This window comes from Oncorhynchus mykiss, chromosome 4 (assembly GCF_057628025.1).
Source record: "Oncorhynchus mykiss isolate SJ-2025 chromosome 4, ASM5762802v1, whole genome shotgun sequence".
NCBI classification, from domain to species: domain Eukaryota; kingdom Metazoa; phylum Chordata; class Actinopteri; order Salmoniformes; family Salmonidae; genus Oncorhynchus; species Oncorhynchus mykiss.
In genome coordinates, this window is record NC_143025.1 from 55930729 (window position 1) to 55946858 (window position 16130).

The following is a 16130-nucleotide window of genomic DNA, read 5'->3' on the forward strand; positions in this document are numbered from 1 at the left end:
CAGTCTTCTCCTTGTATGAGCTGAAAGTTTAGAGGGACGGCCAGGTCTTGGTAGATTTGCAGTGGTCTGATACTCCTTCCATTTCAATATTATCGCTTGCACAGTGCTCCTTGGGATGTTTAAAGCTTGGGAAATATTTTTGTATCCAAATCCGGCTTTAAACTTCTTCACAAAAGTATCTCGGACCTGCCTGGTGTGTTCCTTGTTCTTCATGATGCTCTCTGCGCTTTTAACAGACCTCTGAGACTATCACAGTGCAGGTGCATTTATACGGAGACTTGATTACACACAGGTGGATTGTATTTATCATCATTAGTCATTTAGGTCAACATTGGATCATTCAGAGATCCTCACTGAACTTCTGGAGAGAGTTTGCTGCACTGAAAGTAAAGGGGCTGAATAATTTTGCACGCCCAATTTTTCAGTTTTTGATTTGTTAAAAAAGTTTGAAATATCCAATAAATGTCGTTCCACTTCATGATTGTGTCCCACTTGTTGTTGATTCTTCACAAAAAAATACAGTTTTATATCTTTATGTTTGAAGCCTGAAATGTGGCAAAAGGTCGCAAAGTTCAAGGGGGCCGAATACTTTCGCAATGCACTGTAGGTATGCACGGTGGCTAGACATCGGGCCATTTTTAGGTAAATTATCATCCGATTCCAATATGTTCACAGATATATATCGTGCAACCCTAATTAACAAATGTCTAAATGTCTGTATTTCTGATCAATTTTATGTTATTTTAATGGACAAAAAAATAGGCTTTATTTTTAGCATTATTAGGTCTACTTTACAGTATTGTCGCCTACTGTACCTGTTAATTTTCCTGTGCTTTCGCGTCCAGGACAGCCCTTAGTTAGAAACTCCAGTGTAGATTTGGCCTTGTGTTTTAGGTTATTGTCCTGCTGAAAGGTCTCAAGTTAATGTCAAATGCTCAAGTACAGTGAAATCTCTTTAGGTGAATTAATCTCCCAGTGTCTGGTGGAAAGCAGATTTTCCTCTGGGAGGTTGCCTGAGCTTAACTCCATTCCCTTTCTATTTCATCCTGAAAAAATCCCCAGTCCTTAACTATTACAAGCATACCCATACCATGATGCTGCTATCAAAATGCTTGGATATATGGAGAGTGGTACTCAGTAATGTGTTGAATTGGATTTACCACAAACTTTATTTGTATTCAGGACAAAATATAATTTTCCTTGCCATTTCTTGCAGTATTACTTTAGTGCCTTGTTGCAAACAGGATGCATGCTTTGGAATATTTATTATTATGTACAGGCTTCCTTCTTTTCACTCAGTCAATTATGTTAGTATTGTGGAGTAACTGTAATGTTGTTGATCCATCCTCAGTTTTCTCCTATGCAGCCATTAAACTCTGTAACTGTTTTAAAGTCACCATTGGCCTCATGGTGAAATCCCTGAGTGGTTTCCTTCCTCTTTGTAGTGACTGAGTATATTTGATAAAGCATCCAAAGTGTGATTAATAACGTCACTGTGCTGCAAGGGATATTCAATATCTGCTTTATTTTTTATTTATTTTACTTATCTACAAATAGGTGTCCTTTGCGAGGCATTGGAAAACCTCCCTGGTGTTTGGCTGATTCTGTGTTTTGAAATTCACTGCTCGACTGAGGGACCTTACAATTATCTGTATGTGTGGGGATACAGAGATGTGGTAGTCACTCAAAATTCATGTTAAACACTATTATTGCACACCGAGTGAGTCCATGCATCATCTTATGTGACTTGCTTAGCACTTTATTGCTGAGCTTTAGGCTTGCCATGACAAAGGAGTCGAATACTTATTGACTGAAGACATTTCAGCTTTTCATGTAATTAAAACATAATTCCACTTTGACATTATGAGGCATTGTGTGTAGGCCAGGTGACCAATATAGATATATTTAATCCATTTTAAATTCAGGCTGTAACACAACAAAATGCGGGAGGAGTGTGAATACTTTCTGAAGACACTAAGTAGTAGGCAAGCCAGATTTCATACACGGCCACTGTCTCTAGTCTACAGCATACTGTAAATTACCTTTTAAGATGAGTTCTCCAATGGGAGACGGCAGCCCAGAGTAGAGAGTATTTGCAGACAGACACTCATCCTGACTGTGGGCTGTAGTCAGAGTGACCACTCATTCCCTGTCTGCCTCCCCACCAACCCACTGCTCATACACTATATATACACAAAAGTATGTGGACACCCCTTCAAATTAGTGGATTTGGCTATTTCAGCCACACCCGTTACTGACAGATGTATAAAATCGAGCACACAGCCATGCAATCTCCATAGACAAATATTGGCGGTAGAACGGCCTTACTGAAGAGCTCAGTGACTTTCAACGTGGCACCGTCATAGGATGCCACCTTTCCAACAAGTCAGTTCTTCAAATTGCTGCCCTGCTAGAGCTGCCCCGGTCACCTGTAAGTGCTGTTATTGTGACGTGGAAACGTCTAGGAGCAACAACGGCTCAGCTGTGAAGTAGTAAGCCACACTAGCTCACAGAACGGGTCCACCGAGTGCTGAAAGGTATAGTGCGTTAAAATCATCTGTCCTCCGTTGCAACACTCACTACTGAGTTCCAAACTGCCTCTGGAAGCAACGTCAGCACAATAACGTTGGGAGCTTCATGAAATGGGTTTCCATGGCAGAGCAGCCATGGAAGCCGAAGATCACCATGCGCAATGCCAAGAATCGGCTTGAGTGGTGTAAAGATCTCCACCATTGGCCTCTGGAGCAGTGGAAACGCATTCTCTGGAGTGATAAATCACGCTTCACCATATGGCAGTCCGACAGACAAATCTGGGTTTGGAGGATGCCAGGAGAACGCTACCTGCCCCAATGCATAGTGCCAACTGTAAAGTTTGGTGGTGGAGGAATAATGGTCTGGGGCTGTTTTTCATCGTTTGGGCAAAGCCTACTTAGGGACATTCCAGACAATTCTTTGCTTCCAACTTTGTGGCAACAGTTTGGGGAAGGCCCTTTCCTGTTTCAGCATGACAATGCCCCTATGCACAAAGCGAGGCCCATACAGAAATGTTTTGTTGCAATCGGTGTGGAAGAACTTGAGACTGGCATGCACAGAGCCCTGACTTCAACCCCATCGAACACCTTTGGGATGAATTGGAACGCCGACTGCGAGCCAAGCCTAATCTCCCAACGGCAGTGCCCAACCTCATTAATGCTCTTGTGGCTGAATGGAAGCAAGTCCCTGCAGCAATGTTCCAACATCTAGTGGAAAGCCTTCCCAGAAGAGTGGAGGCTTTTATATAAGCAACGGGGGGGACCAACTCCATATTAATGCCCATGATTTTGGAATGAGATGTTCGACGAGCAGGTGTCCACATAGATTTGCTCATGTAGTGTACCTGAGCACTACCTCTCTATGCATTCCTGCTGGTACCTGACACACCTCAGCGTACTATGGTCAGAGCCAGGGTTCTGACCACAGTACGCCTCCTTTTTTTATTTTGCATAGTTGATCATGAGAGTTTATTACATTAGCACACACATTAACTCAACATTTAATGCATCTCTCTCTCTCTCGAACCATGTAAAAAGCCTGGATCCCACATCTCTTTGACCTACAGTAGGCCTTTATCTAATCAGTGAGACCATGTGTGACAGTGTTGACACAACACAGCAGTCCCTCCCTAATCTCCGTCCTACCTGACCCACTCTAACGCCGGGGTCAGGCCACGAGGCCATCACATGACCGTAAATGAGGAACTAATTACCGTCGGGCCTCAGGTCCTCCGGTTTCTAGCTTTTTGATAGGCTGACGGGGGTAGAATATCACATGATGGGGGTGGAAGCACAATTACATCCGAGGTCTGGACATTCCATAAAACTGTCTGACAGGCTGATTCTTATCGCATGACTTAGGTGTTATAACAAGGTGTATAAGTGGAAGCTGCAACTCTGCGTCAGCTGTTTTGGGGGCTGGTTGTGTTGTCATGCCTCATACATATGCCCTTAGTACCTGCTTGTGTATTACATTCATGCATGTGTGCTTATGTTTAATTATCTTGAGAATTGATCTCAAGTCATCTGCTTACCAGTTTGCGCATGCTAAACAATCTCGATACCACCACACTGTCTCGTGAAAACAATGATGAGATTGTTAACGTGGCTATAACGAGCTGTGGCTCAAAGCAGCCTCAAACGTTTTCAGTCAGACACTCACAATTTCCATATAGAGTTGAAACATCTAGCCAACATTTTGAATTGAATAACATTGCTTGTGAACTTCAGAGCTGTAATGATTTGACACGTTAGCTTTCGTTACAGGCAAGTACAAGTGCATGCTAGTAGTCACTCATCCTGCTGTCTGAGCTGGTTGTGTTGTTGTTTGTGTGTGTGGTCCTGTCATGGGGAATGCCAAGTTCACCCTTACTCTCTCTGCAGCGGGCAGGTCTATGCCAGCTGGCCTGTGTGTGTGTGTGTGTGTCTGCGCATTAAGCTTACTGTATGCCAAAGAAACACTGTGCTATTCACACCAAGCTAACTTCGCTTTGCATTTTATGATCAATGAAATCGGCAAGGCAAAACCCTGCTATACCTGACTGCAAACATCTGGCCTTTGACTATGGCAATCCCTTCAAAGTAGCCTACTGTTATAGTTAAAAGCTTAAAAGTAAAATGTTCTTGGTTTAACTTCAAGTGCACTTGGAAAGGTACACAGGTAAAGCAATGAATAAAACAGTGAAAGATCAGAGGCTCCACTGTTGTCTGTTTATGACCTGTTACTCTGAACTATGAGAGTTTCATGACCAAGTTCCATGGAACTACTGCACTGTTAAGAGGTAACTATGGTCATGGTAAAGGTGATTATGTGTGTGTCACTGTGTATGGGGATAGTTCCTACTTCCTCTAATGTACCTGTAATGTTTGCAAAGCACTCAGCAGTGGGAACCTAAACATTTGAACCTAACATGTTCAGCTAGCTGAATCAAAGTTGCAATTCTTCTTAGCTGACACTTTCAGTTTTGAACCAAGAGATTGCTTACGGCTTTAAAATGACACTAACAAGTCTCCTTGTTTTGGATAAAGTCTGTGCAGCCTCTTATGCATTTTTGTAACACTTTGTTGTAACGTGATTCTTAAGCTGACATGAACAGGCATGACGATGAAGTGCTTTGAGAGACTAGTCAAGGACCATATCAACTCCACCTCCACCCTACCTGACACCCTAGACCCACTCCAATTTGCTTACCGCCCAAATAGGTCCACAGACGATGCAATCTCAACCACACTGCACACTGCCCTAACCCATCTGGACAAGAGGAATACCTATGTGAGAATGCTGTTCATCGACTACAGCTCAGCATTTAACACCATAGTGCCCTCCAAGCTTGTCATCAAGCTCGAGACCCTGGGTCTCGACCCCGCCCTGTGCAACTGGGTACTGGACTTCCTGACGGGCTGCCCCCATGTGGTGAGGCTAGGCAACAACATCTACACCCCGCTGATCCTCAACAATGGGGCCCCACAAGGGTGCATTCTGAGCCCTCTCCTGTACTCCCTGTTCACCCACGACTGCGTGGCCACGCACGCCTCCAACTCAATCATCAAGTTTGCGGACGACACAACAGTGGTAGGCTTGATTACCAACAACGACGAGACGGCCTACAGGGAGGAGGTGAGGGCCCTCGGAGTGTGGTGTCAGGAAAATAACCTCACACTCAACGTCAACAAAACTAAGGAGATGATTGTGGACTTCAGGAAACAGCAGAGGGAACGCCCCCATATCCACATCGATGGAACAGTAGTGGAGAGGGTAGTAAGCTTTAAGTTCCTCGGCGTACACATCACAGACAAACTGAATTGGTCCACCCACACAGACAGCATCGTGAAGAAGGCGCAGCAGCGCCTCTTCAACCTCAGGAGGCTGAAGAAATTCATCTTGTCATCAAAAGCACTCACAAACTTCTACAGATGCACAATCGAGAGCATCCTGTCGGGCTGTATCACCGCCTGGTACGGCAACTGCTCCGCCCACAACCGTAAGGCTCTCCAGAGGGTAATGAGGTCTGCACAACGCATCACCGGGGGCAAACTACCTGCCCTCCAGGACACCTACACCACCCGATGTCACAGGAAGGCCATAAAGATCATCAAGGACATCAACCACCCGAGCCACTGCCTGTTCACCCCGCTATCATCCAGAAGGCGAGGTCAGTACAGGTGCATCAAAGCTGGGACCGAGAGACTGAAAAACAGCTTCTATCTCAAGGCCATCAGACTGTTAAACAGCCACCACTAACATTGAGTGGCTGCTGCCAACACACTGACTCAACTCCAGCCACTTTAATAATGGGAATTGATGGGAAATTATGTAAAATATATCACTAGCCACTTTAAACAATGCTACCTAATATAATGTTACATACCCTACATTATTCATCTCATATGTATATGTATATACTGTACTCTATATCATCTACTGCATCTTTATGTAATACATGTATCACTAGCCACTTTAACTATGCCACTTTGTTTACATACTCATCTCATATGTATATACTGCACTCAATACCATCTACTGTATCTTGCCTATGCCGCTCTGTACCATCACTCATTCATATATCTTTATGTACATATTCTTTATCCCCTTACACTTGTGTCTATAAGGTAGTAGTTTTGGAATTGTTAGCTAGATTACTTGTTGGTTATTACTGCATTGTCGGAACTAGAAGCACAAGCATTTCGCTACACTCGCATTAACATCTGCTAACCATGTGTATGTGACAAATAAAATTTGATTTGATTTGAAATGACATCTGTTATGTCATTGGTAAGTCCTTATTTTCGTTGGGTTCAAGTAAAGTGGAACATTGGTTTCAAACATTATCGCACCGGGCCTGTACTGAGAAAGTCACTCGTGAAAGCACTTCCCCTCTCCCATACAATGAAGTCTGTCTCAGTCCCAAATTAAAGTGCAGGAATAGGGTACTTTCGACCAGAGCCCGATGAGCCCTGGTCAAAAGTAGCGCACGTTACAGGGAATAGGGTGCCATTTGGGACACATCTGTTTATCTTGAGGACTTTTGTCCTGAATGGTCCACTGCCAGCTGTCAATCATTTGGCTGAATAGTTGTGGGGAAAAAAAGGAGTAAAAAAGACACCGTTTGACAGAGGGGAAAGAAGGAAGGAAGGCAGTACTCGCTCCTTTATCTGCACTCTCCTTCTCGTAGGCAGGAATGTTAATGGTGCCGGTGCTTTGTGATGGGGTTCAGTTCTCCTGATGGGACAGGCTGGTGCCTCACAATGACAGGAGTATGTCAATAGAAATGCCAGAAAATGCTGGCTAATGCCGGAATTAGCTTTAGGATTAAGGAGACATGCTAGGCCTGTGGGGTTTCGACCTAACAGCCACATGTAAAATAACATTAATAACAAAGCTTTCTAATAGGCTGCCCATCTCTGTTTTTATACACTTAAAAATATGGGATACAGTTCAAAACATGGCGGTTGGCTAACTTCCTGGTGCGAGTAAAGTAAATGTCGGATAAAAAATGTCATGACAGGCCCGATGAAAAAAAAATATTGAGGGTATTATTCTGGTGACATGATCATCAATACTTGGGCTGCCATTTGACAAATCAAAATAATCTTGCTATTTTGTCCATAATTAGCTCATCATGTAGGCTATACGTGCGCTCTAGTCAACAATGTGAGGGCTGTGCTGTTGGTTAGAGCACATTTCCAACACCTGAGTGGGCACACTCACTATATAACACAATTTTTGTTGTTAGAAAACTATCAATAGACTTCAAAATGCAATGGAAACCCATGAAAAAAATGTATTTGGTACATGGGAATTTAACTGCAAAAGGTATTATGTGCACTACGTCATCACGAACAGCCTTTTATCGGCAACAAGTACATTTGATGGAAACATATCTGGTGGAGAAATGTATATTTGCATGACAATCTTTTGCCAATTGAATGGAAACCTAGCTACTGAGTCTGAGAATAGACCCACTAATGCTAACAACGAGGTTGTCGGCGGAGACCAGGATTCAGGGTTAGTGGACTTAGCGTTAGCGCAGGTTAGCGAGGGCTTTATCTCAAGCCTAGCCTCAGAGAGCCTTGTATGACTGGAGGCTAACAGCCAATGACACTAGGCTAGGGCGTTTAGCGTTAGCTTGGTGTTGTGGTATTCTAGGCCCGGAGCAATGTTTTTTGAGATGGTTAAGTGAAGGCTGTCAGGCTTGTTGGAAGATGACGCTGCAGTGAATGGCAGCCATCTCATGTGTTTTTTGTACATAATGTCTCCGCCATCATTTCCTCTGTGTATTATTTGTGTCTCTCAGTGGAGGCTCATCAGAGGATGAAAGGGATTAACATCCTCTTCAGTGAGTTTCATAAAAATAAAACTATGAAACAATTTTAAAAAGTTAGTTAAATACATTCTCAAATCACCAAATTATTGATTAAAACACACTGTTTTGCAATGAAGGTCTACAGTTGCCTCAACAGCACTGTAGGGTAGCACAATGGTATAGCTGGAGGACATATCTTCTGTCCTCCTCTGGGTACATTGACTTCAATACAAAAAATAGGAGGCTCACGCTTATCACCCCCTTCCATAGACTTAAACAGTAATAATGACAACTTCCGGAGGACATCCTCCAACCTAGCAGCATAAATTGACATGTTGTCCACCCAATCAAAGGATCAGAGAATGAATCTAGTACTGAAAGCATAAGCTACAGTTAGCTAGCTCTGCAGTGCATACCATTTGGTGAGTAGATATCTCAGAGAAACAAAGACAATAGTTGAACAGTTAACTAATTAATTTCTTCCAAAATGAAGGAGAAGCAAGAGCGAGATGGAGTGTCATTTTTTTTTCACTTGCAGATTCACTTAGCTAGCATATGCAGCTAGCTAGTTTAGCCTACTCAAACACTGCTCAAACAGAGGGATGCTATGTTAGCTAGCTGGCTATGACTATCCAACACAACACTGGAACTCTTCCAAGTCAAGGAAAGGTTTTTGTTTTACTAATGTATTGCCATGGGGCCGCCGGTGTAAGTGCTAAACTGCTTACTGACTGTACGCTAACATTACTGCATGATTGGAACGGGTTGACAATACTTTAGCTATGGTGACAACGATGTAGGCTGTGTGTAGCGGCTTTACTTTCAAATATTTTTTTCGCCTGGTGTGTTGTGCATTGAAATCCACAAGTGAAGGGAAAAGAGAGGAGGAGAGCGCATGTGTGCGAGAAGGAATGCAAGGTGGCTGCTATAAAAGTGAACCGTGTTTATGCGTGAGTGGGGTGTATTCATTCCGCCGATTCTGTTGGAAAAAACTTTCCTTAACTGGAAACAAACGGAACGAGACGGGGATAAACATACCTGAATTTGTCCAATAGAAACTTTAGTTTGCAACTGTTGGACTAATGATTACACTCTAGATCAGTTAGATGCAGGCAAGAGTGTGCAAGGCAGCATTGAATGTGTCACTGTCTGTCAATTCAACTTTTTCTCCCGACCCGCGTCCACCCACATTGTAAACTTTTAATCATGGGTTAGGTTGTAGCAACCTCATGATGGGTACAGGGAACATTTTGGTTTCATGTAGTAGCCTAAACGTATTCATCTTACATTGACCTGGGTGAATGGAATATGAATGACAGTGATCCAATTTGCTGTAATACAAATAAGCCATGCTCATAAAAAAAATAAAACTCTTAACCTCTTAAATGTAATGGCAACATTTGGATTGCCACCTAAATAGACATACCCAAAAGTAACTGCTATTCATGTATGTACATGATTCTGACATACCAAAACTTGGTATATTTGGAAATAAGACATCTGGGAGATTGAGGAAATGATCAGGAGATGGATAGGAATTACATAGTTCAGAATACACAAGATCAAGCACACACAAAATAAGTTTTTATTTATTTTGAAAGTCATCGTTCATTGAGAAGCTGTATGTGAATTATTGATTCCCATAGCTAGAAACACATCAGATGGCTTTAACAATTTTAGAATCAAAAAATGGGATTGATAGACTTAACTAGAAATGGGCAGATGTTTTAGTAAGTGATGTCCCTAAACCTCTCCAATGTGGACCTTGTCTGTAAATTAGATCATTCAATTGCTATTACATATTTGCAATCCCTAAATGCTGTTTGTTCAGTGTAAAAACAATCTCTACATTATCAACCTCTTTCTGTACAGCACTTTGTGACATCGGCTGATGTAAAAAGGGCTTTAGAAATACATTTGATTGATTTCAACCTCTCCACAGTGTCAGAATACGGTAATTGCACTGTTTTTGCACACTGGATGTGCCAAAAAGTTATTGTTCACTATAAAAACGAAATTTCTACAACACCAACCTCTCTCAATGTTCTTTCAACCCAATGTATTGGTCCCTCATACAAATAAACTGTTGACAACAGCAATAGAAAAGCAACAGATGTACACAAGAAACACAAACGTGGTTACACACACACACACACACACACGTGTCCTTCGCTAAATAAAGGTTCAAAAATAGAAAGAAGCTGAACTATTTACAAATGGCATTCGTGTTCCTTTTACATCCCAGGTGTCACTTTCACCGTAGCTTGTGCATGTCGTGATAGTCTTTGAAGCAGTCTCTCTGCCTGAGACAAAAAAAGTGAACTGGCATTTCACTCTTTTCTCCCCCCTGTGTTTTGTGCAATTCTTGCAGTTCTTCCTTTTTGTGTTTTGGCAGGTGTGTTGGATAGTGGTGCTCACTTTGTGTGGGAGGTCTTGTGATGGTGGTGAGGTTGCTTTGGGCCTCCAATTCAGCCATTTCCAACACCCGCTGCCCTCGGAAGGCCAACTGGGAGAGAGGTGTTTGACCTTTTGCTTTGGCCATCTGCTTGTGGGGAATGAAAGCATTTAATGTAGCAAAAAAGACTTAGGCTACTACCAGGTCCTCCGCATCAGATAGGTCGACAGACCCCATGCTGGCATTGTAATCCTTCACAGAAATGGGGACATAATTCCTTTTTCACCCTCCTTGAGACATGGTTGTTATTGAATGCCTTATGCTGTGTGGTGAGCATGGTTACTTATCTAGTGTCCTTCCATTTCACAAAAGCAGCTTGTTAGTCCTGATCCAACGTATGGCCCCCCTCTCTAGTGTCTTTGTCATGTAATTTACAGTTGAAGTCGGAAGTTAAACATACACCCTGGCCAAGTACATTTAAACAAAATTTTTCACAATTCCTGACATTTAATCCTAGTAAAAATTCCCTATCTTAGGTCAGTTAGGATCACCACTTTATTTTAAGAATGTGAAATGTCAGAATAATAGTAGAGAGTGATTTATTTCAGCTTTTATTTATTTCATCACATTCCCAGTGGGTCAGAAGTGTCAAGCCCTGACCCTTTGAGATCCTTTTTATGGCTCTAGTTTGGTTTGGTCAGGGCGTGAGTTGGGGTAGGCATTTCATTGTGTTGTGTTTCTATGATTTCTATCTCTATGTTTTGGCCGGGTATGGTTCTCAATCAGGGACAGCTGTCTATCGTTGTCTCTGATTGGGAACCATACTTAGGTGCCTTTTTTCCCACCTGTCTTGGTGGGAAGTTGACTTTCTTTATGGCACTTTGCCTTTGAGCTTCATGGTTTGTTTTTGTATTGTTTGTTTTGTCGCGTCATTTTGATCATTAAAGGAAAATGTACGCTAACGAAGCTGCACCTTGGTCCTCTCCTTCAAACAGCCGTGACAGAACTTCCCACCACCAAAAGACCAAGCAACATGGCCAGGAGAGGCAGCCCCTCCAAAAAATGTGGGGCACACGGGAAGGTCGGCGGAGCCGAGGATGGAACCAGAGCCAGTCGGGGTGAAATTGGAGGGGAGCGAAGCAGAGACCGTGAAGGAGTTGATGGGGAAATTGGAGGAGAGAGCTATGAGCGAGCTGCTGTGTTGGTGCATAAGGCACGACATTCACCCTATGGAGCGTGTCCTCGAGTTGATGTCACCTGAGTCAGCTCTCCATACTCGTCCTGAGGTGCGTGCTAGCCGTCTGGTGAAGACTGTGCCAGCCCCTCGCACCAGGCCTCCTGTGCACCTCCCCAGCCCTGCACGTCTTGTGCCAGCTTGGCGCTCCAGACCTCCAGTGCGCCTCCACAGCCCGGTGAGTCCTGCGCCGGTTCTAGGCACGGTTTCGCCAGTTCGCCAGGAGAACCCTGTGCGGCCTGTTCCAGCTCCCCGCACGTGCCGGGCTAAAATGGGCATGTAGCCAAGAGGAGAGGTGCAAGTGCTAAGCACCAGAGATCCAATGCTCCCCACAGCCCGGTTCAACCTGTGCCTGCGCTCTGGAGGTGCCGGGCTAGAGTGGGCATTCAGCCTGGAAGAGTGGTGCCAAGGCTACGCACCAGATCTCCAGTGCTCCTCCACAGCCCGGTCTATCCTGTGCCTCCTCCACGGACCAGGCCTCCAGTAGGTCTCCCCACCCTGGTGAGTCCTGTGCCTGCTCCCAGAGCCAAGTCTCCTGTGTGTCTCCCCAGCCTGGTGCGTCCTGCGCCCAGTGTGGCCCTCCAGTCCGGAGCTTCCAGAGGCGCCCTCCAGTCCGGAGCTTCCAGAGGCGCCCTCCTACACAGTGTATGTTAAATGCATGCAAGAGAGCACCAGCTGTTCCAGACGACTGTGTGATCATGCTCTCTGTAGCCAATGTGAGCAGGACCTTTAAACAGGTCAACATTCACGAGGCCGCAGGGCCAGACGGATTACCAGGACGTGTACTCGGAGAATGTGTGGACCGACTGGCAAGTGACTTCACTGACATTTTCAACCTGTAATACCTACATGTTTCAAGCAGACCACCATAGTCCCTGTGCCCAAGAAAGCGAAGGTAACCTGCCTAATTGACTACCGAGCCGTAGCACTTACGTCGGCAGCCATTAAGTGGTTTGAAAGGCTGGTCATGACTCACATTAACACCATCATCCCAGAAACCCTAGACCCATTAACATCAGCAGGGCTGTAGTGGAGCGGGTCGAGAATTCCTTGGTCCTCATATCACCAACAAACTATCATGGCCCAAACACATCAAGACAGTCATGAAGAGAACACGACAAAACCTTTCCCCCTCAGGAGACTTGGCATGGGTCCCCAGATCCTTAAAAGATTCTATAGCTGCACCACGAGAGCATACTGACCGGTTTCATCACCGCCTGGTATGGCAACTCCTCGGCGTCCAACCATAAGGCACTACAGAGGGTAGTGCGTACGGCCCAGTACATCACTGGGGCAAAGCTTCCTGCCATCCAGGACCTACAGTGCCTTCGGAAAGTATTCAGACCCCTGACTTTTTCCACATTTTGCTACGTTGCAGCCTTATTTTAAAATCTATTAAATATAACATTTTGCTCAGCAATCTACACACACTACCCCATAATGACAAAGTGAAAATAGGTTTTTTGAAATGTTTGCAAATTTATATAAGAAAACCACAAATAAATACATTATTTACATAAGTATTCCGACCCTTTGTTATGAGACCTGAAATTGAGCTCAGGTGCATCCTGCATAAAATGCATTTAGCTCACTGGACAGCTTGCGGCTGTGTTTTCCTTTGTAGTCCTTAATAATTTGCAAGCCCTGCCATACATGACGAGCGCCAAAGCTGTCAAAGTAGTAGCATTCAAACTTACTCCTGTATTAACAATTTGCCTGATTTGTTGGGGGCACATCTGAGGGCATAGCGGAATTTCTTATGTGTCCAGATTAGTTTCCCGCTCCTTGAAAGCGGCAGCTCTACTAGCCTTTAGCTCGATGCGCATGTTGCCTGTAATCCATGGCTTCTGGTTGGGATATGTACGCACGGTCTTCGTGGGGACAATGTCGTCAATTCACTTATTGATGAAGCTGGTGACTGAGGTGGTATACTTCTCAATGCCTTTGGATTAGTCCCGGAACATATTCCAGTCTGTGCTAGCAAAACAGTCCTGTAGCGTAGCATCCACATGCGTCATTTCAGTAATGAGCGAGTCACTGGTACTTCCTGCTTAAGTTTTTGCTTGTTAGCAGGAATCAGCAGGATAGAATTATGGTCAGAGTTTCCAAATGGAGGGTGGGGGGGTTTTGTATGCATCTCTGTGTGTGGAGTACATGTGGTCTAGAGTTTTTTTTTTTTTCTCCTCTGAAGGCACATGTTACATAGTGGTAGAAATTATGTAAAACGGATTTAACTTTGCCTGCATTAAAGTTCCCGGCCACTAGGAGAGCCACTTCTTGACGAGCATTTTCTTGTTTGCTTATGGCCATATACAGCTCGTTGGGTGCGGTCTTAGTGCCAGCATCGGTTTGTGGTGGTAAATAGACGGCTACGAATAATATAGATGAGAACTCTCTTGGTAGACAGTGTGATCTACAGCTTATCATGAGGTACTCTACCTCAGGCAAGCAATACCTTGAGACTTCTTTAATATTAAACATTGTGCACCAGCTGTTATTGACAAATAGACACACATCCACCCCTCATATTACCAGATGTAGCTGTTCTGTCCTGCCGATGGAAAACCCAGCTAGCTCTTTATTATCTGTGTCGTCGTTCAGCCACAACTCGGTGAAACATAAGATATTTAAAAAAAACGTTGGTGGGATAGTCTTGAATGGAGATCATCCAGTTTATTCTCCAATGATTGTATGTTGGCCAATAGAACCGATGGTAGAGGCGGGTTACCCACCCGCCGACGAATTTTCACAAGGCGCCCCGATCTCTGCCTCCTGTATTTCTGTCTTTACGTGAATGACGGCGATTTGGGACTGGTCTCAGGGAAGCAGTATATCCTTCACGTCGGATTCATTAAAGAAAAACATCTTTGTCCAGTTCGAGTTGAGTAATCGCTTTTCTGATGTCCAGCAGCTCTTTTCGGTCATAAGAGACGGCTGCAGCAACATTATGTACAAAATACATTACAAACAATGTGAAAAAAAAAAAATAGCACAGTTGGTAAGGAGCCCCTAAAACGGCAGCCATCCCCTCCGGCACCATTATCTGTAGATAGATGTAGGTGTGCTGCTGTTTTCCTGGTAACCGTCGGTAACCATGGTGTTTTTCTCATCTTCTAGGTTACCTGTCCAACGTGTTGAGGAACTACACCGAGCAGGCGGGCGACGGCGACTTCCTGTCTGTCCACTGCCCGCCCCGCACCACCATCGCTATCCAATCGGCTTTCTACGGCAGGAGTGGCCCCTTCCACCCCCAGCAGGGCCCGTCCTACCACAGACCCACCCTTTTAGGGACACTACCACTGGAGGACGACTTGCATTGTTACATGTCCACAGCACTACAGGTAACTGCCCTTCCTTCCATACACACTTACTTCTCTAGAACAGTAACAAAGGTCATGAAATAATGGTCATCTGCTGGTATTGACATTTGTGGGTGATTTTTCCCAAAGCCTTGTAGCAAAATGTGCAAAGGTGACACCCAAGAAACACCCACTTCAAACCACACCCCCAAGCCAACTCGCATTTGGCTCCTGTCATGGCCACTCCTGTCATGGCCGCCAGCATTTCTTGAGGAGCAAGACAAAAAATGAGGTGACATTCCCCTTTTAAGAGCCTCATGTCAGAAAGCTATTGTGCATCTCTGCTGCTTTTTCTAGATAGTCCTCTGTGGAGTGGCATACAGTACACGGCACAGCCTGAAAAACTGCCTTCTTGGAAGTCCTCTTTTTAATGGCTCAGGTGTGTAATGTCATAAAGTCTTCTCCTAGACCCACCACGTGGGGAATGCTGGAGTACAGACTCTCGACATCTAATGTGAGCAGAATTCTATTGATCCGTTATTGGTGAGATCTTGGTTATAAATTATTTCACATATGATGGCAATGATTGCACATGAGATTTTATGAAGGAGTCTACAAAGTTTGACAATGGCTCTAGCAGTGAACATGTTCATTTGACTACGGGTCTGCCTGGATAATTGCCGCCTTGTATTTTAGGTTTGTGTAATTTAGGCAAAATATACAGGCATGGACCTGTATATACAGGCATGGACCTAATGTATTTTGTTGTTGGTTTTTTTTCACCTTTGAGAACAAGTTCTCATTTACAACTGCGACCTGGCCAAGATAAAGCAAAGCAGTTCGACACAAACAACGGAGTTACACATA

At 44.2% G+C, this 16130-nt stretch overlaps 1 protein-coding gene across 1 annotated transcript in view; it reads left to right on the forward strand.

The window, feature by feature from the left end:
• LOC110521998 (protein eva-1 homolog A) overlaps nucleotides 1-16130 on the forward strand; it is a 160696-nt gene that overhangs the window by 25943 nt on the left and 118623 nt on the right. The window contains exon 2 of the mRNA XM_021600038.3: nucleotides 15082-15305. Within this exon, the coding sequence (XP_021455713.3) occupies nucleotides 15082-15305 (224 nt within the window). The remainder of the gene's footprint in view (nucleotides 1-15081; nucleotides 15306-16130) is intronic.